The sequence below is a fragment of the Lagenorhynchus albirostris genome, chromosome 2 (genome assembly GCF_949774975.1).
Source record: "Lagenorhynchus albirostris chromosome 2, mLagAlb1.1, whole genome shotgun sequence".
Lineage (NCBI taxonomy): Eukaryota > Metazoa > Chordata > Mammalia > Artiodactyla > Delphinidae > Lagenorhynchus > Lagenorhynchus albirostris.
The window spans coordinates 104413360-104441263 of NC_083096.1; the positions used below are offsets into that span (position 1 = coordinate 104413360).

Here is a 27904-nt window from a genome sequence, read left to right on the forward strand (position 1 = left end):
TAGATGCAGAGGAAGCTTTCGACAAAATTCAACACCCATTTATGATAAAAACCCTGCAGAAAGTAGGCACAGAGGGAACTTTCCTCAACATAATAAAGGCCATATATGACAAACCCACAGCCAACATTGTCCTCAATGGTGAAAAACTGAAAGCATTTCCACTAAGATCAGGAACAAGACAAGGTTGCCCACTCTCACCATTCTTATTCAACATAGTTTTGGAAGTTTTAGCCACAGCAATCAGAGAAGAAAAGGAAATAAAAGGAATCCAAATCAGAAAAGAAGAGGTAAAGCTGTCACTGTTTGCAGATGACATGATACTATACATAGAGAATCCTAAAGATGCTACCAGAAAACTACTAGAGCTAATCAATGAATTTGGTAAAGTAGCAGGATACAAAATGCACAGAAATCTCTGGCATTTCTATACACTAATGATGAAAAATCTGAAAGTGAAATCAAGAAAACACTCCCATTTACCATTGCAACAAAAAGAATAAAATATCAAGGAATAAACCTACCTAAGGAGACAAAAGACCTGTATTCAGAGAATTATAAGACGCTGATGAAAGAAATTAAAGATGATACAAATAGATGAAGAGATATACCATGTTCTTGGATTGGAAGAATCAACGTTGTGAAAATGACTCTACTACCCAAAGCAATCTACAGATTCAATGCAATCCCTATCAAACTACCACTGGCATTTTTCACAGAACTAGAACAAAAAATTTCACAATTTGTATGGAAACACAAAAGACCCTGAATAGCCAAAGCAATCTTGAGAACAAAAAACGGAGCTGCAAGAATTAGGCTCCCTAACTTCAGACTATACTACAAAGCTACAGTAATGAAGACAGTATGGTACTGGCACAAAAACAGAAAGATAGATCAATGGAACAGGACAGAAAGCCCAGAGATAAACCCATGCACATATGGTCACCTTATCTTTGATAAAGGAGACAAGAATGTACAGTGGAGAAAGGACAGCCTCTTCAATAAGTGGTGCTGGGAAAACTGGACAGGTACATGTAAAAGTATGAGATTAGATAACTCCCTAACACCATACACAAAAATAAGCTCAAAATGGATTAAAGACCTAAATGTAAGGCCAGAAACTATCAAACTCTTAGAGGAAAACATAGGCAGAACACTCTATGACATAAATCACAGCAAGATCCTTTTTGACCCACCTCCTAGAGAAATGGAAATAAAAACAAAAATGAACAAATGGGACCAATGAAACTTCAAAGCTTTTGCACAGCAAAGGAAACCATAAACAAGACCAAAAGACAACGCTCAGAATGGAGAAAATATTTGCAAATGAAGCAACTGACAAAGGATTAATCTCCAAAATTTATAAGCAGCTCAATAACAAAAAAACAAACAACCCAATCCAAAAATGGGCAGAAGACCTAAATAGACATTTCTCCAAAGAAGATATACAGACTGCCAACAGACACATGAAAGAATGATCAACATCATTAATCATTAGAGAAATGCAAATCAAAACTACAATGAGATATCATCTCACACCAGTCAGAATGGCCATCATCAAAAAATCTACAAACAATAAATGCTGGAGAGGGTGTGGAGAAAAGGGAACACTCTTGCACTGCTGGTGGGAATGTGAATTGGTACAGCCACTATGGAGAACAGTATGGAGGTTCCTTAAAAAACTGCAAATAGAACTACTATATGACCCAGCAATCCCACTACTGGGCATATACCCTGAGAAAACCATCATTCAAAAAGAGTCATGTACCAAAATGTTCATTGCAGCTCTATTTACAATAGCCAGGAGATGGAAACAATCTAAGTGTCCATCATCAGATGAATGGATAAAGAAGATGTGGCACATATATACAATGGAATATTACCCATAAAAAGAAATGAAATGGAGCTATTTGTAATGAGATGGATAGACCTAGAGTCTGTCATACAGAGTGAAGTAAGTTATAAAGAGAAAGACAAATTTTGCTAACATATATATATGGAATTTAAGGGAAAAAAATGTCATGAAGAACCTAGGGGTAAGACAGGAATAAAGACACAGACCTACTAAAGAATGGACTTGAGGATATGGGGAGGGGGAAGGGTAAGCTGTGACAAAGCGAGAGAGAGGCATGGACATATATACACTACCAAACGTAAGGTAGATAGCTAGTGGGAAGCATCCGCATAGCACAGGGAGATCAGCTCGGTGCTTTGTGACCACCTGGAGGGGTGGGATAGGGAGGGAGATGCAAGAGGGAAGAGATATGGGAGCATATGTATATGTATAACTGATTCACTTTGTTATAAAGCAGAAACTAACACACCATTGTAAAGCAATTATACTCTAATAAAGAGGCAGAAAAAAAAAAAAGAAGCATAAGGACTTCCCTGGTGGCGCAGTGGTTAAGAATCCGCCTGCTAATGCAGTGGACACAGGTTCGATCCCTGGTCCGGGAAGATCCCACATGCCATGGAGCAACTAAGCCTATGCACCACAACTACTGAGCCTGTGCTCTAGAGCCTGCATACCACAACTACTGAGCCTGCGCTCTAGAGCCCATGAGCCACGACTACTGAGCCCGCTTTTCACAACTACTGCAGCCCGTGTGCCTAGAGCCTGTGCTCTGCAACAAAGAGAAGCCACCGCAATGAGAAGCCCGCGCACCACAACGAAGACCCAACACAGCCAAAAAATAAATAAATTTATAAAAGATAAATATAAAGCATATTTAACACTAAAAAAACAAAAAAAAACAAAAACAAAACATAACGATTTATATCAATCTTGTTCCTTAGGAGGAAAATAATTTGCTTACAATTTCCATTTCTTTCATCTTTTCTTGTGTCCGTTCAGTTTCTTTTTTCAGTTGACTTATCTCCTGTTCATTTTGTAGTGTTATAAACTCTTTTTCTCGAAGTTGTTCTTTGGCATTTTGCAATTTTTCATTCAAACCTTCTATCTGAATTTTAAACAGAGCAATGTTAATGTAACTAAAGAAAAATAATTCTTCAGTCATAAATGCAATCCAAGTAAGTCAGGTTTTAAACATGTATATCTAAAATAGCAAAAATTTAAAAATGTTTTTCTTTTTTTTTTTCTTTTTTCTTTTAGAAGAGAGTGAGTTTATTAGAACAAAGATTCAAAAATATGTTTTTCTTAAAACAACCATAACTTTGACATAAGTATCAGAATTCTTGTGCCTAATAAAATGCTTATATGTATACCTAAAATATACTAAAAGAGATGACAGTCTCAACCACATTTGTATAAGAAAGGAAAATAAAGGTACGTTAAAACAACACACATTACGTGGCCTTAAAAATAATTTTACAGGTAATTATCTGCATGAGGTAAAAAATACAATTAGTGAAAACAAACTCCCCTTCTTTACTATGTTCCTTCCTTAGAGGCAACCACAGTTAATAGAATTACTTGCAAATCCTTCCAGAGATATTTTATACATATTCAGATATGCACACATTATAATAAATATGTGAACACGTTGACATACAAAAAAAATACATTTAAAATAACATTAAAAGGGTAAGCACCAGAAGCCGGGGAGTCAGAGAAAAGGAAAAATGTGGTGGAAGGGTACAAAGTTTCAGTTAGGCAGGATGAATAAATTCTGGAGATACAATGTATGGCACAGTGAATGACTGTAATTAGTAATACTATGTTGTATACTTGATAAGTGTTCTCATAAAAAAAAAGTAACTATATGAGGTTGTAGATATGTTAATTAGTTTGATTACTGTAATTATGTCATAATGTATGTGTATATTAAAACATCATGTTGTACATCTTAAATATATGCCATTTTTTGTCAATTATACCTCAATAAAGCTGGGGAAAAAATTGAGAAGAAAATGAATATAACATAGGATGTACAAGATAATTAAAATTATGTGGTATTGGGAATTCCCTGGCAGTCCTGTGGCTAGGACTCCATGCTGTCACTGCCAAGGGTCCAGGTTCAATCCCTGGTTTGGGAACTAAGATCCCACAAGCTACACAGCACAGTGAAAAAACAATAAATTAATAAATAAATAATAAAGTAAAATAATGCAGTATTTTTATTGTTTGTATTCTATTAAAAAGCTGTATTATGTGAATAACAGATGCTTACAGTTAAGGAGTTATTTTTTTTAAACAATTTAAGACGTAATTTTTAATAATTTACCTGTTTGTTCCTTTCTTTAAGTTCCAATTCTGATTTCTCCAGAGTACCCTCTAATTTAATTATTTTCTGTTCCATTTCTCCCCTGTACTCACGAATAGTCATATCCAAATGTGTAACCTAAGTACAAAAGCAACATTAAGCTGTCACTCAATTTTATTCTAACATGGAAAACTGTGTGCTTGCAATGTGATTTAGAATTGTTTATAGTGGGTATAACTAAAGAATAAATGCATCTCCAATAAATTATTAAAAAGAATGAGATAGGGGCTTCCCTGATGGTGCAGTGGTTGACAGTCCGCCTGCCAATGCAGGGGACATGGGTTTGTGTCCCGGTCTGGGAGGATCCCACATGCCGCGGAGCGGCTGGGCCCATGGGCCATGGCTGCTGAGCCTGCACGTCCAGAGCCTGTGCTCCGCAACGAGAGAAGGCACGACAGTGAGAGGCTCGCGTACCGCAAAAAAAAAAAAAAAAGAATGAGACAAATAATCATTGCTTAATAATACTGGATCTTGAGCCTGATATATGATTATGTTCACATAAGTGACAAATAAAATGATTCAAACTTCATTTTATGCTTGATAAAAGCTGCTAGGGCTTCCCTGGTGGTGCAGTGGTTAAGAATCCGCCTGCCAATACAGGCGACATGGGTTCTATCCCTGGTCCAGGAAGATCCCACATGCCGCGGAGCAACTATGCCTGTCCACCACAACTACTGAGCCTGCACTCTAGAGCCCGTGTGCCAAAACTACTGAATCCACATGCTGCAACTACTGAAGCCTGCGCACCTAGAGCCCGTGCTCCACAACAAAGAGAAGCAACCGCAATAAGAAGCCCGCACACTGCAACCAAGAGTAGCTCCCGCTCACCGCAACTAGAGAAAGCCCACGCACAGCAATAAAGACCAAATGCAGCCCCCCAAAATCAATAAAATTTAAGAAAAAAAAAGCTGCTAAATAACAATGCAACATGAAAATTGTGGGATGCAGCAAAAGCACTGCTTGGAGGAACATCTAAAGCATTGAATGCATATATTAGAAAAGAAGAAAGGGGCTTCCCTGGTGGTGCAGTGGTTGAGAGTCCGCCTGCCGATGCAGGGGACACAGGTCCGGGAAGATCCCACATGCCACGGAGCGGCTGGGCCCGTGAGCCATGGCTGCTGAGCCTGCGCGTCTGGAGCCTGTGCTCCTCAACGGGAGAGGCCACAACAGTGAGAGGCCCGCATACCGCAAAAGAAAAAAAAAAAAAAGAAGGCCTAAAATCAGTCATCTAAGCTTCCACCTTGGGTAACTAGAAAAAGAAGAGCAAATTAAATCCAAACTAAGCAGAAGAAAAAAATAATAAAAATTAGAGCAGAACTCAATGAAATTAAAATTGGGAAATCAATAGAGAAAATCAACAAAGCAAAAAGCTGGTTCTTTGAAAAGATCAATAATATAAATAAGTCTCCAGCCAGACTAACTTAAAAAAAAAAAGAGAGGATATAAATTGCTAATATGAGAAATGAAAGAGGAGATATTACTACAAATCTCAAGGACATTAAAAGGATAATAGAGAAATATTAAAAGCAACTCTCTGCCCATGAATTTAATAAAACTAGATGAAATAGACGAGTTACTCGAAAGGCACAATCTGCCAAAACTCACACAAGAAGAGACAATCTGAATAAGCCTATATCTATTAAAGAAATTCAATCAATGATTAATAACTTTCCAAAACAGAAAGCACCAGACTCAGATGGATTCATTGCTGAATTCTACCAGACATTTAAGGAAGAAATTATACTAATTCTCTACACTCTCACTTAGTAGATAGAAGCAGAGGAAATACTAACTCATTCTCTGAGGCCAGCATTACCCTGATACCAAAACCAGACAGAGACATTATAAAGAAAGAAAATTACAGACCAGTATCTTTCATGGACATAGATATAAAAATTCTCAATAAAATATTATTGAATCATACCCAACGATGTATAAAAAGAACTATACACCACAACAAGCGGGATTTTTTCTAGGTATGAAAGGCTTTTTCAACATTTGAAAATTAATTAATGTAACTGATCACATCAATAGGCTAAAGAAGAAAATCACATGATCATATTAATAGATGCAGAAAAAAACATTTGACAAAATCCAACATCTATTCATGATAAAAACTCTTGGTAAACTAGGAATAGAGAGTAACTACCTCAATTTGATAAAGAATATCTAAAAAAAACTAACAGCTAACATCACACTTAACAGTGAGAAACTCAAAGTTTTCCCATTAAGATCAGATACAAGGCAAAGATATTCCATCGTACCACTTCTTTTCAACATTGTACAGGATATCCTAGCTAATGCAGTAAGACAAGAAAAGGAAATAAAAGGTATACAGGTTGGGAACGAAGACATAAAACTGTCTTTGTTTGCAGATGACATGATGATTTAGGTAGAAAATCCAAAGGATTTGACAAAAAAATTCCTGGAACTAATAAGTGATTATAGCAGGTTGCAGGATACAAGGTTAATACACAAAAATCAATTGCTTTCCCATGTACCAGCAATGAACAAGAGAAATTTGAAGTTAAAAACAAAATTATCATTTATACTAGCATTCTCCAAAATGAAATAGTTATAAATCTAAACATATTCAAGATCTATATATGGAAAACTATAAAACTCCAATGAAAGAAATCAAAGAATTATATAAATGCAGAGAGAGTTCACGTTCATGGATAGGAAGACTTAATATTGTCAAGATGTCAGTTCTTCCCAACTTGATGTATAGATTCAAGGCAATGCCAATCAAAATCCCAGCAAGTTATTTTGTGGATATCAACAAACTGCTTCTAAAGTTTATAGGGAGAGGCAAAAAACCCAGAAGAGCCAACACAATTTTGAAAGAGAACAAAGTTGGAAAACTGACATTACTCAACTTCAAGACTTACTAAAAAGGTACAGTAATCAAGACAGTGTGGTACTGATGAAAGAATAGGTGAATAAATCAATGGAACAGAAGAGACCAGAAACAAACCCATGTAGATATAGTCGACTGATCTTTGACAAAGGAGCAAAGGCAATACAAGATATCCTTCAACAGGTGAATGGATAAATAAACCATAATATATCCAGGCAATGGAATACTATTCCATGCTAAAAAGAAATAAGCTTTGAAAAGACACGGAGGAAACTTAAATGCATATTACTAAGTGAAAGAAGCCAATCTGAAAAGGCTACAATACAATATGATTCCAACTGTATGACATTCTGGAAAAGGCAAAACTACAAAGACAGCAAAAAATCAGTGGTTGCCAGGGTTGGGATAAGAGGGAGAGGGATGAATAGGTGGGGCACAGAGGATTTTTAGGGCAGTGAAAATATTCTGAATGATACCATAATGATGGATAGCTGTCCAAACTCCTAGAATGTATAACACAAAAGTAAACTGTAATGTAAACTATGGACTTTGGGTGATTATGAAGTGTCAATGTATCAATAGGTTCATCAGCTTTAACAAATGTACCATTCTGGCAGGGAATGTTGATAATGGGGAAGGCTGCGCATCTGTGGGGGTGGGGCGTTTACAGGAAATCTCTCTACCTGCTGCTCAATTTTGCTGTGAACCTAAAACTGCTCTAAAAAATAAAGTCTTTTAAAAAAGATGTTGCTAAATAATGCCTTCTGAATATTTTTGTTCCTCTAATAAATACTAGCTGAGCAAGTAACTCCTTTAATCCCATTTTCTTCTGATATACAGTATTAAAAGAGATCAAAAGGTTCAGATACTAAGCTAAACTTCATTCCCGAAAATCCACCTGCTATAAAAATAGCAAGATAAAGAGAGACGACATATTTCTAATTTTAAAAATATTTATATGCACATAAAAAAGAAATACCTATAAAGGGACTTCCCTGGTGGCACAGTGGTTAAGAATCTGCCTGCCAATGCAGGGGACACGGGTTCGAGCCCTGGTCCAGGAAGATCCCACATGCTGCGCAGCAACTAAGCCCACGAGCCACAACTACTGAGCCTGCGCTCTAGAGCCCGCGAGCCACAACTACTGAGCCCATGCACCACAACTGAAGCCCACATGCCTAGAGCCCGTGCTCTGCAACGAGAAGCCACCTCAATGAGAAGCGCACACACAGCAATGAAGAGTAGAGAAAGCCCGCTCATAGCAACAAAGACCTAACACACCAAAATAAATGAATTTTTTTAAAAAAGCTATAAAAATGTCTATTTTGCCAAAAAGAGGGGACCTCTGAAACCTTGTGCGATTGTATTTTAACAGAAAATTTCATTAAAATATAGTTAAAAAAATATATATATATATATAGTTAAGAAAACCAACTTGAGCTGCTCTTTGCTTTAGCTCCCAATTTCTCTCCTTAAGTGCCTGATCCATTTCAAGGAGTTCTTGCTTTTTGTCTTCAATCTCCATCTTGCATTCCCTGCAATTTAACAAAGTGAAAAAGATCTAAGCAAATAAATAGGAATATTATAGTTTCAAAAAAATTAAATCAAGTGGGTTACCTTTCCTGTAAGTTAAAAGTGACAGGATGTATTCAACTATTTCAGATTGAGAGCTCACATTAAAGGAATAATGTATAAAGAAAATGACTGATATCAATGCAACTACTTTAACAGAGTGTTCTAAAAAGGCAAAAGTTAACTCAGATTCTACTATTGGAGACAATTTAAGCTAAATGTTAAAAGCACTACCAGGGAATAAGATTGAATCAGTATAAGAATTTTAAAAATATATCTATATTTTTTCATCTATAGATCAAAGGAGTGTTTGAAAGTCTTTTATATATAATAGCTGTGAGTTCACTATAACTGAATGAGGCATTTATCTCATGATTGATGTCCCTGATATCCAAAGCTCAGTAAACGACCACTGTATTTCTTATGGGAATTTTTTTAAAACATCTTTATTGGAGTATAATTGCTTTACAATGGTGTGTTAGCTTCTGCTTTATAACAAAGTGACTCAGTTATACATATACATATGTTCCCATATCTCTTCACTCTTGCGTCTCCCTCCCTCCCACCCTCCCTATCCCACCCATCTAGGTGGTCACAAACCACAGAGCTGATATCCCTGTGCTATGCGGCTACTTCCCACTAGCTATCTATTTTACATTTGGTAGTGTATATATGTCCATGCCACTCTCTCACTTTGTCACAGCTTACCCTTCCCCCTCCCCATATCCTCAAGTCCATTCTGTAGTAGGTCTGTCTTTATTCCCGTCTTGCCCCTAGGTTCTTCATGACCTTTTTTTTCCCCTTAGATTCTATATATATGTGTTAGCATACGGTATTTGTTTTTCTCTTTCTGACTTACTTCACTCTGCATGACAGACTCCAGGTCCATTCACCTCACTACAAATAACTCAATTTTGTTTCTTTTTATGGCTGAGTAATATTCCATTGTATATATGTGCCACATCTTCTTTATCCATTCATGTGTTGATGGACACTTAGGTTGCTTCCATGTCCTGGCTATTGTAAATAGAGCTGCAATGAACATTTTGGTACAAGACTCTTTTTGAATGATGGTTTTCTCAGGGTATATGCCCAGTAGTGGGATTGCTGGGTCATATGGTAGTTCTATTTGCAGTTTTTTAAGGAACCTCCATACTCTTCTCCATAGTGGCTGTATCAATTTACATTCCCACCAACAGTGCAAGAGGGTTCCCTTTTTTCCACCCCCTCTCCAGCATTTATTGTTTACAGATTTTTTGATGATGGCCATTCTGAACCCATGTGAGATGATATTTCATTGTAATTTTGATTTGCATTTCTCTAATGATTAATGATGTTGAGCATTCTTTCATGTGTTTGCTGGCAATCTGTATATCTTCTTTGGAGAAATGTCTGTTTAGGTCTTCTGCCCATTTTTGGATTAGGTTGTTTTTTTGATATTGAGCTGCATGAGCTGCTTGTAAATTTTGGAGATTAATCCTTTGTCAGTTGCTTCATTTGCAAGTATTTTCTCCCATTCTGAACGTTGTCTTTTTGTCTTGTTTATGGTTTCCTTTGCTGTGCAAAAGCTTTTAAGTTTCATTAGGTCCTATCTATTTTTGTTTTTATTTCCATTTCTCTAGGAGGTGGGTCAAAAAGGATCTTGCTGTGATTTATGTCATAGAGTGTTCTGCCTATGTTTTCCTCTAAGAGTTTGATAGTGTCTGGCCTTACCATTTAGGTCTTTAATCCATTTTGAGTTTATTTTTGTGTATGGTGTTAGAGAGTGTTCTAATTTCATACTTTTACATGTACCTGTCCAGTTTTCCCAGCACCAGTTATTGAAGAGGCTGTCTTTTCTCCACTGTATATTCTTGCCTCCTTTATCAAAGATAAGGTGACATATATGCGTGGGTTTATCTCTGGCTTTCTCAGATTCTACTATTGGAGACAATTTAAGCTAAATGTTGAAAGCACTACCAGGGAATAAGATTGAATCAGTATAAGAATTTTTAAAATATATCTATACTTTTTCATCTATAGATCAAAGGAGTGTTTGCAAGTCTTTTTTTTTTTTTTTTTTTTTTTTTGCGTTATGCGGGCCTCTCACAGTTGTGGCCTCTCCAATCGCGGAGCACAGGCTCCGGACGCACAGGCCCAGCAGCCCAGCCGCTCCATGTGGGATCCTCCCGGACCGGGGCACGAACCCGCGTCCCCTGCATTGGCAGGCGGACTCCCAACCACTGCGCCACCAGGGAAGCCCCTGCAAGTCTTTTATATATAATAGCTGTGAGTTCACTATAATTGAACGAGGCATTTATCTCATGATTGATGTCCCTGATATCCAAAGCTCAGTAAACGACCACTGTATTTCTTATGCAAATTTTACTCAAAATGACACCTTACATTTAGTGAAGTATTGAAGTCTAATATAGAAATATTTTAAATGTATTTTTTAATGTATTTTTATAAATTCTAGCCCTCTTAAAACACTAACTTATGAATAATTTTATATATAAAAATGCTTAAAATGATACAATTTTAATATTTATATCACTCTGAAGCCTCTGATCAGAGAATTTTAATTTCAAACTCTAAGTTCTGATATCACAAAGGATGAAAATGTTGTTGATCTTGAATCTTCATATGATTTTCCAATCTTAAATATGAAACAATATAATAAAGGTGCTGACTTTAAAAAGCAGATTCTGAACTTCTTTAATGAGATGTTTACTGTTCTCCTAAAAGCCTGAAGAGTTCATACAAGGCTAAACTTATGTTCTAAAAGTAATATGAAATGAATTCTAAAGATAGCTCTAATTGCTGTCTATATGAATAGCTGCGCTTCCAAAATTCAGCTACTAGCTAGAATTTTAAGTTTTGTTTTACTTCTTTTATCCATTCATTCCCTTAATCATTTAGCAAATATTTATTGGATGTTTCTTATATGTCAAGGTTCTATGTACAGTGGAATTAATAGGCAACAGGATAGATGTTGTTCATTACATAGAGCTTACATTCTACTAGGTCAAGAGATGGACTATAAATAATAAACAACTCAACATGAAAAATATAATATAAAGTGCTATGTTAGGACATTAAATACAGTGATGAGATCGTGACTGGGAGGCTATATTAGAATAGGTGGTCAGGGAAGGGCGCTTTGAGGTAATGTGAAGGGTATGAAGAAGCTGGCCACACAACCATTATTTCAGGCCGAAGAAACAGCTATGACAGAAGTTCTAAGGTGGGAAAAAACTTGGTAAACTTTAAGTACAATAAAAAAGCCAGGAGCAAGCAGAACAATATGAAATGAGGCCAGAGAAGTAGGCAGGAACCTTGGGCTTTGTATTACAGGAAAAGGAGCTTGTATTTTTTTTTTTCGATTGTGGTAAAATACATATAACATAAGATCTACCATTTTAACCACTTTAAAGTGTACAATGCAGTTACACTAAGTACATTCACAATGTTGTGTAACCATTACCACTATTTCTAGTACTTTTTCATCATTCTGAATGGAAACCCCATATCCATTAGCAGTTTTTTCCATTCTCCCTTCCCCCAGTCCCTGGCAACAATTAATCTGCTTTCTATCTCTATGGATTTGCTAATTCTGGATATTTCATATAAATGGAATTATGCAACATATATGTGGTTTCTTTCATTTAGCATAATATTTTCAAGGTTCATCCATGTTGTAGCATGTTTCAGTACTCTATTCCTTTTCACGGCTGATTAATATTCCTTGTATGGATACACCATACTGTGTTTAACCATTTACAACTATCAGTGTACAGCTGGGTCGTTTCCACTTACTGGTTATTGGGAATAGCCGTACTATGAACATTTGTGCAAAAGTTTTGTTTGAACACCTGTTTTCAATTCTTTTGGGTACTTACCTAGGAGTGGAATTACTGAGTTATATGGTTAATGTATGTTTAAATTATTGAGGAACTGCCACACTGTTTTCCACAGAGGCTGTAACCTTTTTAGTTTACCATTTGTTATTTTCTGCTTGGATTTTTTTGTGTGTGTGTGGTATACGGGCCTCTCACTGTTGTGGCCTCTACCGTTGCGGAGCACAGGCCCTGGACGCGCAGGCTTAGCGGCCATGGCTCATGGGCCCAGCCGCTCCGTGGCATGTGGGATCTTCCCGGACCAGGGCACGGACAGGCGGACTCTCAACCACTGCGCCACCAGGGAAGCCCTTCTGCTTGGATTTTTTTGTTTGTTTTTATTATGGCCATCTTAGTCGGATTGAAGGGGTATCTCATTGTGGTTTTGATTTACATTTCCCAAGGAGCTTGGTTATTATTCTGAATCTTTTGGGAAGCCATTAGACGATTAAGTAGGGAAGCAATATGATCTGATTTATGTTTTGAATCATAAACTTAAATCAATTCTGTGGAGAATGAATTGTGGGGAAGGTCAAGAATTTAAGCTGGTAGACCAGGTGGGAAGCCACAGCAACAGACCAGGTGAGAGATGATGATGGCTTGTGCTAAGGTGGTAGTAGAAAAAATAAGAAATCAATAGACTTCAGAATATGTTTTAGAAATAAAGTTGACATGACTTGCTAATAGACTGGATGATAAAAGGGAGGGAAAGAGATAAAAATAATCTTATAGATTTCTGGTTTAAGCAACTCCATAATAATGAGATGGAGGAAGGGCAGGGTTATGAGTAAAAAAAATGAATTGTTTTAGCCACGTTTAAGATGCCTCTTTAAAATACGTCAGTGGAGATAACAAGTAGGTCATTAGATATGAGTCTGGAGTTTGGAGAAGAGGTCTTTCTAGAGATATGGGTTTGGAAGTGTCTGACACATAGTATTTAAAGCTATGTGAAATTTACCAAGAATGAATTTGTGGGTAGAAAAGAGAAGGGGTCCTGCTCTGAACCAAAGGTTACAATATCTAAGATTCTGGGTCACCTTGCTTCTCTCTATCCTGTTCTTTCATTACACATTTCATATCCTGGTCTGTTTTCCTTTTCAGAATCCATTTCCTACACTTTGGCTCCAGTCTGGCTCTCCACCCCTACTCACCACAGATGTGTACTGGAACAGCATTTTATGCTATTGCTGCTAATCTAAGAAACCAGACTTTAGAGTTGGACAGACTGTGTTTCACTCCCCTCTCTGGACCCTACTATCTGACTTTGGGCATTTTACTTAATTTTCTCAAGCCTCAGTTTTCTCAAGCATAAAAAGGTGATAATAAGCAACTCATAGGTGTGTTGTAAAGAAATGATTGAGATCATATATGAAGTCTCTGCCATAGTCCTGGCACAAAATTAGGGCTTAACACAAAGAACAACATTGTTATTGTTAATATTATTTTTCTATTAATCAGTGCTGTATGCTGGTCCAACCATTTTTTATCACTGTGGGATACAGGAGAGGGCCAATGTAAAATGGTCCAAAGAACAAGGATGGAAGTATTAGCCAACAGCAACAGCTATATTAGTGAGATGGAGCATGGGATGAACTGCCTAGGATGAGACACAGTGAGCTAAAGGCAGTTGAGAAGTTTGGACATCTAGAATTCAACAACAAACTCTATAGTATGACCCAAGGACTAAGGGTAATAAAGTGAAGTACCTGTAACTGTGATATCATTTTTTAGTATTTAACTCACCTAAGTTCAGCTGTGAGATCCGTTATAGTAGTGTATTTTTCCTCTAATGATAACTGAGCCTTCTGTAGAACATCTCTCAATTCCTGGAGTTGTCTTAAAGTACTCTTTAATTCTCCATGAGCATTTTGTAGTTCAGTCTCTAGTACTTCCCGTTTCTGCAAGGCTTCTGTTAGTTCAGTTTCAGTGTGGTGCTGTAACTTTTCTAACTCCTTCACTGTTAAAAGCAGAGAATAATTTTAGAATTATATATATAAACTACTTGTTATTCAGAAATTTGTAAGCAATTATAATTAAGAATATCCAATTTTATTCATCTATAAGAGGCAAAATACCACTGATTGTCCCTTCCCCGTCATCTCAAATTCTCACTTTATTCCATTTCTTTAAATATACAAATGCAGGCAGCTAAGCTGAGCTAACCTGTTGCTTACCAGCGTTTGTTTTCTTATCTAGTTCTGTCTTTGTCTGTTCTAATATCATGTCTAACTGAGAGAGATGCATTGCTTTATTTTCTCCATCTCGTTTTAGGTGCTTTATTTCTTTTTCCATTTTATACAGTTCTTCTTTGTAGTGATCCATCTCAAGTTTTACTTGCCTAATTAAAAACAAAAAATAAAATAAATAATAATTTGGAAACTTAAAAATCAACTAACTTATCTCTGATGGAACAAAGTCTGCAAGTTATATAAAGACAAATATCAGCAAAATGTCTAGTCATCGTGGGACGAATTGGGAGATTGGGATTGGGACTGACATATATATACTATATATGACATATATATACTAATATGTATAAAATGGATAACTAATTAAAAACCTGCTGTATAAAAAAAAATGTCTAGTCAGAATCTTAAATCACCTATTATATTGTTAAAAATGCTCCAACTAATAGACTGTAATTCTGTACCAATTACATGCCACTAAACACAACTATATGATGTATTTACCTAGTACACTACCTGGCACACAAAAGGTGCTCAATGTATTTGTTTTCTTTCTATTTGGAGATATTTTAATTTTTTTTTTAAGATTGTTGTTTTTGATGTGGACCATTTTTAAAGTCTTTATTGAATTTTTTACAATATTGCTTCTGTTTTATGTTTTGGCTTTTTGGCCGCGAGGCATGTGGGATCTTAGCTCCGTGACAAGGGATGAACCCGCACTCCCTGCACTGGAAGGCGAGGTCTTAACCACTGGACCACCAGGAAAATCCCTGAGATATTTTAATTTTAAAACAGATCCACAGAGATATATAACAGATATATTTTAACTCTAAACCCTTTTGGGAGAGAAAAACAGTTTTATAAATTATAGTTTCAGAAGTGAAAGAAGCAATAGTTGGAACAGAGAAAAACCCTGCTTCATGAAGAGAAGATCTTGGAACTAGATATATCTTTCTTATGAAGTTTATTCATCTAGTTCATAAGCTTCCTACTAGTAATTAGAACTTATTTTACCCACTGAATGTGCCTATTAGCTATAATTAAGAAGAGTTTTTGTCTAGAAGTCAAAGGGTGGGAGTAAGAAAAGAAAGAAGCAGTTATTTCAATTTTCTTAGTGAAACAAAAGCAAGATCATCAGTGAGAGCAAGGATTGGGGAGGGGTTGTTAGAGTTTTGAAAGAAAAGGCAAAGGTGTAAAAGAGTCCTCTACAAGAGTAAGTAACATTATGATTGCCAGACAGACAGCATTAAGAAAATGCCTAAGGTTTTGAAGTTATGGGTATAAAGTAAGACTGGTCAGTGTCGTTATATTTTTCTCCAGCCTCTGTAAAGATGCAAGCATGAATTAGTCTGAGTTGGATTTTTAGTTCTGTGTACACAAAGTAAGAGAGAGGTAAAGGAGTTGTGGGTTTATGTAAATCAGTGATTTTAATGATTAATTAGAATTTAAGCTAGGTAAAGAGAGGAGAAAGGGCATTAGGGAATGAGACAGTGGTAGAACTGATAGATCAGAGGTCCTAGTTACATCAAAGAATTGTTGAATTAGGGATATTAAAGGGAATGAGGTAATAATATAGAGGTAGATGCATAGTATTCAGATTATGTTGAAATAATGGAGATATTAGAAACGATAAGATCTAGGATAAATAATGTGAGTGAGTGACTGAGGATCAGCTAGATAGATGTATATTGAAATCCCCAAGAATAAAGACAGGAGTAGTGTTGGAAAGAGCTATGTAAGTCAGGTGGCCTGTAGGTGTCAGCAACAACGAGGGATGATATGATCTGATGACATGAGGTTCATGGTGTATGTCATACTATTTCCCATCTCAATCCTGTGGTACAAGAACTATGGGGAAAAGTTTTTACTTTAGAGAGCTGCAGGGGAAGAAGCAATGTCCTCAGGGGACAGTCACATTTCTGTTACAGCAAGAGAAAAGAAGAGATAGAGAATATAGGGAATGTCTTTCAGGATGGACTGTAAATTCCAGAGGATAAAGTGGAAATCTTTCACAAGTTCAGATGCGGTGGGAAAAGGAAAGAAAATACATGAGGAGGTTTTTGGGACTTAGTAAGAGAGATGAGGGTAAATCTAACGCCTGGAAATCTGATGCTTCTGGGGAATCTGGCACAAGCAAAGATAAAGTTACAATGTTGATTAGTTTTTGTGGAATTAAGGTACACACTGGTGGTGAGGCTGTGTTAGTGGATAGACAAATATCAATGGCAGAAAGAAGGTCTGAAGAACTGTGGTCTTAGTCTTAAACATAGGATATCTTCTTGACCCCACTGACAGAGTTGAGGATATCTGGGTAAGCAAGTTGCTACTCAAAGCACAAAGGCCCTACCTTTATTCCTGTCAGAGGGGGGGAGGGAGTCTGAGGATGTTGTGGTTTAAGTTCAAATGCATAAGTTAACTCTTATTCCTGTTGGTAGAATGGTGGGCTAATTAAGAGTTTATTATTAATTATGTCAACTCTTGTCGACAAAGTATAAGAGGTCTGGGGAAGCTAGGTATAACTTTCAGCTCATAATTCCCTTTCTTGACCAAATAACTATTGATTTCTTAGCACAGCCGAGCCACATTAAATCAGGATCTTTAGAGGTAGGACCTAGACATCAGTACTTTTTAAAGCTCCTTGGGTGATTTTAATGTTCAGTCAATGTTGAGACCACTGTTTTCTTCTATTAATTTACTCCCTCCCATAAACAATTAGAATCCATGAAAAATTCCTCTATATGAGTACATCTTTGCCTGACACTTTCACAATTCAAGTTAATAAAACAGTTGCTGAGTGCCTATGAGGTACAAGGAACTATGCTGATTGTTGTGGGAGGACCCTTAAATTAAACCATATATTATCTTGGCCTTAAGGAACTACAATATAGTAGGAGAGAAAAGGATATTAACTTATAATACTAAAAGGCATGAGGGATATGAGGGAGGTGCAAACAATGCTATAGGAACACACACCGTAGAGAAATTAATTCCTCAAGCAAACACTTCACTGAACATTATCTGATAGTGAAACTCAAATATGACTGATGTTAAAGCAGGAAGACAAATATAAACTAACATATTCATTTTACCTGGCAGTACCAGTAAGTTCAATAACTTTTTGCCTTTTTAAATCTGCTTCATATTTGGCTGCTTCACATTTTTCCTCCATTTTTCTCAACTTTTCAGCTGAACTTTCCCTTTGTTTCTGAAGCTCTTGTTCAAGTTTTGATACCTTGTAAAGCAATTTTCAGTTAAGTATTTTAAATTCAAACACAGTTCAACATTTTTCAGAAGAAAAATATTTATATAAATTTGTAGCCTAGCCTATCAGTTTCAAGATGTTATTACAAAAATCAAAGTATAGACCGAGAAACAACGTTTTGAAAATATGAAAGCAAAACAATTTTTAATAAGAAAGATATTTCATTCACACACATACTTATAGAAGTGACCACATCATAACACTAAAATAGGACTTAAAAGAATTGTACAGAATAATGGTAAATGTTCCTCTTTTCATCATCCTCATCTGAAATGCTCTTTCTTCTCTTGTCAAACTATGTTTCTCTCCTTCTTCACAAATTGGCTCATACCAATTCCTAGAATTCCCATCTGCCCTCAAACGTTACAACTTGCATTTGCTCCTATTCATTCCTCCTGTTTTACTACATTGCAGGAGGTATTCTTCCTCCTATGTAAGTCAAACTGCTTCATAGGCGTTCTGGATTCAACTCCAATCCACTTTTTAAGGAACCTCATACTACTACCTCTACTCTCTGCTATATCTTCAATCTCTCTTTCTTCTGGTTTCTTTATATTAGCATTTAAACATGTTCAAGACCTTCCTATCATAAAAAACTTTCCTCCACACCTCTACCTCCTTCCGACTACCACCATTTCTTTCCTCCTCTTTATAGCCCAACTTCTCAGATTTTTTCTATGCTTGTTGTATCATTTTTCTCACTTTCTCATTCATTCCTCAACCCATAGCAATCTAGACACTGTACAGAAACTACACTGTGTCACCAATGGCTTCCATGCAGCTAATTCCAATGGACATTTTTCAACTTTCAATTTACTTGACACTGATTGCAGCAGCCCATGACACCAATTATCATCCTTTAAGTCATGAAATACTTACTTTGGCTTCCAGGTACTGTATCCTTCAGAGCTCTGTCAAAGTCAGGCATCTCACCCCTCATTCTATGTTCTCTCCCTAGTTAACCTCAGCCACTTCATTTTTTTTTTTTCAATTTTTTTTTTTGGCTGCATTGGGTCTTCGTTGCTGCACGCAGGCTTTCTCTAATGGCAGCGAGCGGGGGCTACTCTTCATTGCGGTGCACGGGCTTCTCATTGAAGTGGCTTCTCTTGTTGCGGAGCACGGGCTCTAGGCGTGCAGCCTTCAGTAGTTGCAGCATGTGGGCTCAGTAGTTGCAGCAGTGGGCCCTAGAGCACGCAAGCTTCAGTAGTTGCGGCACGTGGGCTCCTTGTTGCGGCGCGCAGGCTCTAGGGCACATAGGCATCAGCAGTTGTGGCTTGTGGGCTCTAGAGCACAGGATTGGTAGTTGTGGCGCACGGACTTAGTTGCTCTGTGGAATGTGGGATCTTCCCATACCAGGGATCGAAGCCATGTCCCCTGCATTGGCAGGTGGATTCTTAACCACTGTGCCACCAGGGAAGTCCCACTTCATATTTTCAATGAACATTTACATGACTGTGATCTCAAAGTTAATATCTGGCTAATGACTTTGATATCCTCCCTGCTCTTCTAAAACCTCTCATTGAAGAACTAAGTACAGATTATAAGTCATTAATATCCACACCCCCAACTTAAGTTCCAAATATAAAATTAAAATAGTACCCAGGTAAAAAGGAAAGGGAACTATGGAAAATCTACCCATTCTGTGTTTGATTAAATGGCACACTCATAAGCAGAAAGAATCTAAAGATAACAATCTGAATAAATCCAACACGGAACCTGTGCATAGTGGAACATGAATAAAAAGTAGAAAAAATATATGCTGGAAAATTTATTCCAAATACTGAAGGAATTTTTAGATATAAACTTTTTAGACCCTCAAATAAATTAAACAAGACATAAAAATCTCTTAAAACAAAGATCATGAAGAAATAAAATAACCAAATGAAAAATACAAAGGAATTGATAGACTTAAGGAAAAAAAAACTCAGAAGAAAACCGTAAGACCGTTATAGAAATGAAAACAATTTCAGAAAGAACAAGAATTATAATCAATCTTACAAAAACTGGAGTCACTGACAAGGGATTTAGAAAGTGGGAATCAAATAACAGATGAGATGAAGAAATGCCTCAGGATGAAGCTGTACAACAGGCAGAGCAAACAGTAGGTCTAGACTTAAACAAAAGGGATGGAGAGCCACAGGACAGATGTCTCTAAAAAAGAAAATACAGAATACCTGCCTGATATATTTGAATGTGCAGAGAAGAGATTCTTTAGTTCCACTGGAGAGGCTGAGGATGAAGTTAGAATACATAGATTAAAAAGTCATACAAATGACAAAAAGTGAGGTGTAGTGAGGTTACTGGGAACTATCATTTTCTAATTTATACTTTTCTGTAAAGTGTGATGAGAGGAAAACAAAACAAAAAATGTGAAATATCTGTCAGAATAATTCAGATGAATTTGGTAATGAATGAAAGAGAAAAGATTCGATTCTAGAATAAAATTTCCTAGGATTCTTTCTTTGGAGTAATAACTTATTTTTTAAAATGAGTAGTTTCCTTTGGGATTTTTCTTTTAGTGCATTGCTTGGCATTTCTTTAGGGATTATCACACATCTCCTGATCCAAAATGAAGAAATTGAAAGCTATAATGATTCAGATAGGTATTATATTCAGGTCCAAAAAGGAAAAACTGAATAAAGAAGACTAAATTATAACTAAGTTGGATGGAGTGACAAAAATGTGCCCACGGTACTACACGATCACATTACATTGGAATAAAACTTTATACATTTTACAACGTTAATTTAGAATATTTCTTATAATATGGTATCTTTGAGGTTAAACAGCAATTTACATAACTAGCAAAAAAATCTATTATCAATTTAAAAAAATTTCTATTTCATAAAACCATTTTGCCCAATAATATATACCTGTTTTTCAAGTTTAGTTTGAATGTCTTCTAGCTCTCCATTTCTAAATGTCTCTTGTTGTAACATTTGCTGCTGTTGTTGAAGAGTATGCTGCAGAATAACATTTTGCTCAGTAGTCTCTTGAAGACTGTGATTTTTAATCTTCAGCTCTTTCTGTAAACAATATACCTAACAAATATACACATTTCTCATTATAATGACATATTTCAAATAAAAAGCAATAAAATGTCAATGTTGTCTACCTTATTAGATAATTACCCTCACTTGTCATATGGGACAATTGTATTCACAGCTATAATTTATTATGTGGAAGGGCAGGGCTCATTTTTCTGATGGGGAGGTATGTTAGAAGGGCCTGTTAATAGGGTTGGTTCTTGGATGATGTCTGGGAATGTGGCTTTTGAAATATTCCTTAAGTGATGAGACTGTTTTCCCTGGCTAGGGCACCAAATCATGCTTTCCTTCTAGGAGTTTGGAATTCTGATACTTATGGCTGTTCTTATGTGACCAGCCCCCAGTAAAAAACCTTGAACTTTGAGTCATAAGCAGGCTTCCCTGGGCAGAAGTACTGCATAAATGTTGCCGCATTTCACTGCTACAAAAAGGAGCTTATTCTGCGTGACTTCTCCCAGAACAAGGGAGAAAATATAGGAAGCCATGGATTTCTTCACACTCCATTTGATATATCTTTTTCTCTTATTGATAATAAACCATAACCATGAAAACACTGTATAAATGTTAGGTGCCATTTAGTACATTATTGTTGCTATCATTGCCATTGTTTGTAAAATAATATCCCAGCAAGCACTCTTGAATATTCACGCTCCAAAAAACATACAGGAAAACAATACCAACTAAGAAATTGCACTTATTCACTCCAAATATTTAGGACTTGAATATGCTGATCCCCCAAATTGCTTTAAATGAAACCTTTAGAGTTGTCTGGGAGAACCTATTAAGAAGGAAAAAAAATGCCCTTTGTCCAAGAAATCCAAATACTAAAAAGTGCCAAATCATTTTAAAATTCTATAAATAATACAGCATAATTTCATATATATTTCATAATATTTGTTACCTGTTCCTAAAGTAAGGGGAAGGTTTACTAAATGATGATATATAAATCTGATTTTAAAAGATGCAACCATTTAGGGCTTCCCTGGTGCACAGTGATTGAGGGTCTGCCTGCCAATGTCAGGGACGCGGGTTCGTGCCCCGGTCCAGGAGGATCCCACATGCCGTGGAGCAGCTTGGCCCATGAGCCATGGCCGTTAAGCCTGCACGTCCGGAGCCTGTGCTCCGCAATGGGAGAGGCCAAAACAGTCAGAGGTCCGCGTACCGCAAAAAAAAAAAAAAAGATGCAACCATTTAAAATCACAGTTTAGGGAGTTCACTGGTGGCCTAGTGGCCCAGGTTTAATCCCTGGCTGGGGAACTGAGATCCTGCAAGCCACATGGCATGGCCAAAAAAAAAAAAAAAATCATAATTTAAAGGACAGTGACAAATAAATTTTACAAAATAAAGTGAAAAAAAAATCCCACATTTCATTAATATGAAAAACACTCAGGCAAATAGAAAAGTGAAAAGTATTAGAGAGTATTAGTATTAGAGTGAATTGTAAGTAAATCTTCTTCAAAAGATTTCTTACTGTTGCTTATGTAATAACTTTTTAAAATGAAGGAAAATAAACCCATCCCTTTAAAGCAAACAATCTTTCTAATAAATATCAACCCAGAAGAAAGTAATTTTAAACTCCTAAGAAACAGTGAAGAAGAATCCTGACTTGGTTTTTTCTAATTATACAGCAGTGGAATATTCAGCAGCATCATGAAAGGCTTAGGGGCCAAATAGCCTTTGCTTATGATAAGAAGCTCTTAAATCTCAAACTTCTTCATTATATGATGACACTGTAAACTTAGAGAACCTTACATATAACAGGCAACTATCCAATTTCTAATATTATTATAATTCTTTTTAATGCTAATCTATTTTACTTAATGTTGTCTGTATGAAAATAATTTATTTAGTGTAAATAGGTATCAGTGACACCTGTTTTGTTTTTTCTGCTAGCTCCTGAGAAAACTACAGATCACAGCTCTGCTGTAGTTTACTTTATATAGAACGGACTTGCCTATAAGTTTATATACTATTCTTTGTTTACTGGAACATGCTGTCTTATACTTACTTTCCTAATCAAAAAAAAAAATGGACAAAGTATTAAAATAAGACAAACTATTAGAAAAAAGATAAAGCCTAACCAAAACACTAAGAAAGTCATACCACATAAGAACAATTAAAAAATTTATTTTAGTAATCTAGCCACTAGCAAAATAATTTCCATTAAAAATACTGAAGTATCTAACATATTAGTTGTATCACAAATATTAATTCACAAAAATTAACCTACATCTATCTAATTTATACTGGCATTTCACTCTACTACCCTTTAACTTCCACTTGACTTTAAAAGTAAATATAAGACAAATAGTTTTGACATTATATTCTCTACTAAGTTATTATCATATTCAGAGAATAAACTTTTCCTAAAGAATTCATTATTTTATAATTAAAGTCAAGAAGAAAGTAGAATTTACATTATAATATCTACTTTACAATTAGCTTTATCTAATATTAATGTATATCCAAAAACGCTCTCATGATTATTACTAAAAAATAAAATATAACCCAGAAAAGTTACTGACACAATGCCAACTTTGCAAAATTTAAGTCCATCAATTTGAATAAAGGCATTTATCAATAAAATGACTGATCGTGCTGAATAAATGCTTTACGCAGAAAATGTTTTGGCTTATTCACATCTATTTTGTGTTTATTTTCTTCTATCATGTTGACAATGTAATTTTGCATGAACACATACATTATCACTTTTTAAAGCATTTTAATACAAATTAAAATATTTTCAAAACAATTCAGGACCCCCAAGTCACTATTATTTTCATCATAAATTTATTTATTTCAACATATGGAAAAGAATATTTGCCTGAGGCAAAAACTCAGGGGCACATTTATTAGCTTTGTGTGGTGGATTATCAACATGTAGTTCTTTCAGCTGGCTTTCTATCTATATGCTCTGGGGCCATTTAATTATTCAGCTAGTATGTGATTCGGGACTGCCTACTGATTTGGTAAAATATCTTTATAACGTCACGTATTACTAACAGAATGGATGCACTATGAATTAAATCATATTTTCTAAAACCTAGCTACAGATGATGAAAATCTCATAACTCTGCTGTTATAAGATATTAATTCTATTAACCAGTGTTAGAAAGAGTTTTCTCTGTAAGATATTACAATTTGCTCTAAAGACAAATAAGCCAAAACTAAATAAGTGTATGGATTGGTACCTAAAAAAAAAAAAGGTAAAGAGTAATTGGATTTTTCTCCATGTTTCTTATCAACACAGAAGAAGAAGTGAAAGATGATCTTTTAAGTAAGTAAGCCAATGCACATGCAGTTGAGCTAATAATTCATCAGCAATAAAAGGGCTGCAAATCTTTCTAATTTACTTACTTACTTTTTCTCTAGTATTGTTGTACAAACATGACTACCATTTCTGATTTCTAATTCAGTTCCAGCCTAGGTTTATACTTCCTGCTATTCTGAAAAAAGTTCTAAGTTCATTTTGGGTAAATGCCTCTTATTCACCCAAGTCTCTGATGCTATTTCTAAGAATACAAATTCTAAAACTCAACAAACTCTCTGATTACAAACACTGCCTGTCTCCAGATTCCATCTCTGCCAAGTCCATTTATGCTGGAGTGCAGTGAGGGCTATAGAATTTAAATGCCTAAATAGGGACTTTCCTGGCAGTCCAGTGGTTAAGACTCTGAGCTCCCACTGCAGGCGGCATCGGTTTGATCCCTGGTCAGGGAATTACGATCCCGCATGCTGCAGGGTGCGGCCAAAAAATAAGTAAATAAAAATTTAAAAATGCCTAAATAATGGTTTAAAGAAGATCCCGCTGGAAAAAAAAAATCACACTCCTATTCTAAAAAGTATAAGTATCTATAGTTTAGGTGGTTTAATTTCCATATATTGGAATACAGAAATATATGCCCACCTGTGAAAGATGCTGTAAAAACCTTCATGAGGGGAAGTAGAAGGAAGAAGACAGGTCCATATAAAATACAAAGTTTTTGTTTTAACCTCTGAAGTTATATAATTATGTGATGCTTTTTTTTTTTTTTTTTTTTTTGCTGTACGCGGGCCTCTCACCGTTGTGGCCTCTCCCGTTGTGGAGCACAGGCTCCGGACGCGCAGGCTCAGCGGCCATGGCTCACGGGCCTGGCCGCTCCGCGGCATGTGGGATCGTCCCAGACCAGGGCATGAACCCATGTCCCCTGCATCGGCAGGGGGACTCTCAACCACTGCGCCACCAGGGAAGCCCTGTGATGCATCTTTGATGAAGATTTGTTCACTATTTTTTTTTTTTTTAAAGAAATATTTTTGGTTTTTTTTTTTTTTGTTTTTAATTTTATTTATTTTTTATCTTTGGTTGTGTTGGGTCTTTGTTGCTGTGCCCAGGCTTTCTCTAGTTCCAGCGAGCGAGGGCTACTCTTCGTTGCGGTGCACAAGCTTCTCATTGCGGTGGCTTCTCCTGTTGCCGAGCACAGGCTCTAAGTGTGTGGGCTTCAGTAGTTGTCGAACACAGGCTCAGTAGTTGTGATTCGCAGGCTCTAGAGCGCAGGCTCAGTAGTTGTGGTGCATGGGCTTAGCTGCTCTGTGGCATGTGGGATCTTCCTGGACTAGGGCTCGAACCCGTGTCCCCTGCATGGGCAGGCAGATTCTTAACCACTGTGCCACCAGGGAAGTCCGATTTGTTGATTATTTCTAAACATGAAGTGAAGGTTTAAATATATATATTATAAATTCTAACAAAGAAATAAAGGAATTCTTCATTAAGATTATTCCTTTCAGCAAATATTTAGTGACTACCTATTATGTTGAAAGCAAAGTGGTTGACAATGAGCATACAGAGATGAATAAGATAATTCAAGAAAAGTCTTCTATCTAGTATCTGAGAAACTCTTCTCAATAAAGAAAGTTGAATTTATAAACCTAATTCTCAATCCTTCAAATAGAGGAAGAACAAACAAAATGGAAAAATTTTGAAGAATTTTATACCTCTAAATCTAAAACAATATTCCAAGTGTTAATCATTTTATATTAGAATTACTCTGTGATCAACAATAATCTCCTGATTCCCTAAAAATAGGTAATAGAATTAGAATTTTAAGGTGTCATATTTTGTGTTTTATATGTCATATGATGTTTGTTTCTTAAAGTATATAAAATTGGGGACTTCCCTGGTGGCACAGTGGTTGGGAATCCGCCTGTGAATTCAGGGGACATGGGTTCGATCCCTGGTCTGGGAAGATCCCACATGCCGCAGAGCAGCTAAGCCCGTGCACCACAACTACTGAGCCTGCACTCTGGAGCCTGTGCACCACATCTACTGAGGCCGCATGCCACAACTGCTGAAGCCTGCACACCTAGAGCCCATGCTCTGCAACAAGAGAAGCCACTGCAATGAGAAGCCCGTGCACTGCAATGAAGAGTAGCCCCCACTCTCCTCAACTAGAGAAAGTCCATAAGCAGAAATGAAGACCCAACACAGCCATAAATAAATAAATAAATTTATTTTTTTAAAAAAGAATATAAAATTGGAGTTTACGTTTTACTGGAAAATTTTTTTTATATCAGCTATATAAAAATGTACTTTTAAAGTATCTTGAAAATAAATAATATCTCAAAAAGAAATCACTTGAAAAATATGCTATATTTAAAGGAAATGTTAATTTACTTCTTCAGATTTCTTCTTTAGCTGTTTTTCAAACTTTTCTTTATTTCCTTCCAATTGGTTCAAATGCAAAGCAAGTTCTTCCTTACAAATTTCCAATGCTGAATCTAGTTGTCTGACCTAAGCAGAAAAAAAGCAAAAAAGGAAAATCAACCAGTACTAATGAGTGCTTATTATATGCTCAATATTTTACAGCGTTATCTCCTAATGTTACCTCACTGCTTCAACCAGTGAATATACAGTCCAACTTAGGATATAAAATGCTATTAAAGAAGAGATTTATTTAGAAAACTAATTATTACTGCAAACTAGGAAACCAAAGAGGAAACCAGTGCCTGGAGTCCTGAAGAATAAATGGACATGAACAAGTGAAGAAGGGCATTCTAGGAAGAGGGGAGTACATTCAGAGACAAGGCACTGTGAAAAGGAATGGTAAGAAGTTGGCAGGAGCTTAGGGTACCAAAACCATGAATTTGTAAGAGATGGGTACTGGAAGGGTGGGATTAGCAAGATAGACTGGGGCCAATTGTCAAGGACCTGCAGGCCAGACACCCTGAAACATTTACCTAAAAAAGTAAGCAGTATTTAAACCTATTCCTTAAGTTCCCTTGATCAAGAAAAATAATAAAGTGAGTACAAACTGGAGTATTGTGTTAAAAATGCTATAGTGCGAATATTCTGAATACGCTGAAGTCACTAAGAAAATGAAATGTTTTTGTCGGCTAATGAAAAACAAACTTAGGTAAGACAGAGAAGGCTGCTTTTGCTCTGAATCAGTGAAAACATTTCCAGAAAGGCAGCAATGTAACTTGGTTCAAGTGTTCATAAAGCTGCAAATGCTTCACGCTACCTCAACATTAAAGAGCGAATGAGCAAAGAGCAACTCAAACTCAGTAAAATTTTTCAGAATTTGCACACATGCTCCACATCCCATCTGTTAATAAGATTCATTCTTGTCTTGTTCCTTTCTTTTCCTTATTGTATTTCTGAGCTTCTCGGGAGTATTTTTTTTCTTTCCTCAACGCTAATAGCATTCTAGTAAGTAGTCATGAAAGTGTGAAAGAAATTTCAACAAGATAAGGAGAAAAAGAAAAATGTTCCCTCTTCCAGATACTATTCTACATCATGAAATTATCTTTGCAACTCTTATTTCTAAAAAGAGACACAACTGAAAGACACAGTTTTCAAAGCCCGTCCCTATAGCCTGTGAATATAACCATTAACAGTTAAAA

The 27904-nt window shown here is 36.2% G+C and overlaps 1 protein-coding gene across 1 annotated transcript in view; it reads right to left on the reverse strand.

Annotated features, from left to right (window-relative positions):
- CCDC18 (coiled-coil domain containing 18) overlaps window positions 1-27904 on the reverse strand; it is a 140912-nt gene that overhangs the window by 46489 nt on the left and 66519 nt on the right. Inside the window, exons 18-25 of the mRNA XM_060139563.1 lie at window positions 26676-26792; window positions 20852-21019; window positions 17806-17948; window positions 14705-14868; window positions 14274-14487; window positions 8516-8615; window positions 4182-4298; window positions 2814-2957 (exon numbers count right to left, since the gene is read on the reverse strand). Coding sequence (XP_059995546.1) covers window positions 2814-2957; window positions 4182-4298; window positions 8516-8615; window positions 14274-14487; window positions 14705-14868; window positions 17806-17948; window positions 20852-21019; window positions 26676-26792 — 1167 coding nt within the window. The remainder of the gene's footprint in view (window positions 1-2813; window positions 2958-4181; window positions 4299-8515; window positions 8616-14273; window positions 14488-14704; window positions 14869-17805; window positions 17949-20851; window positions 21020-26675; window positions 26793-27904) is intronic.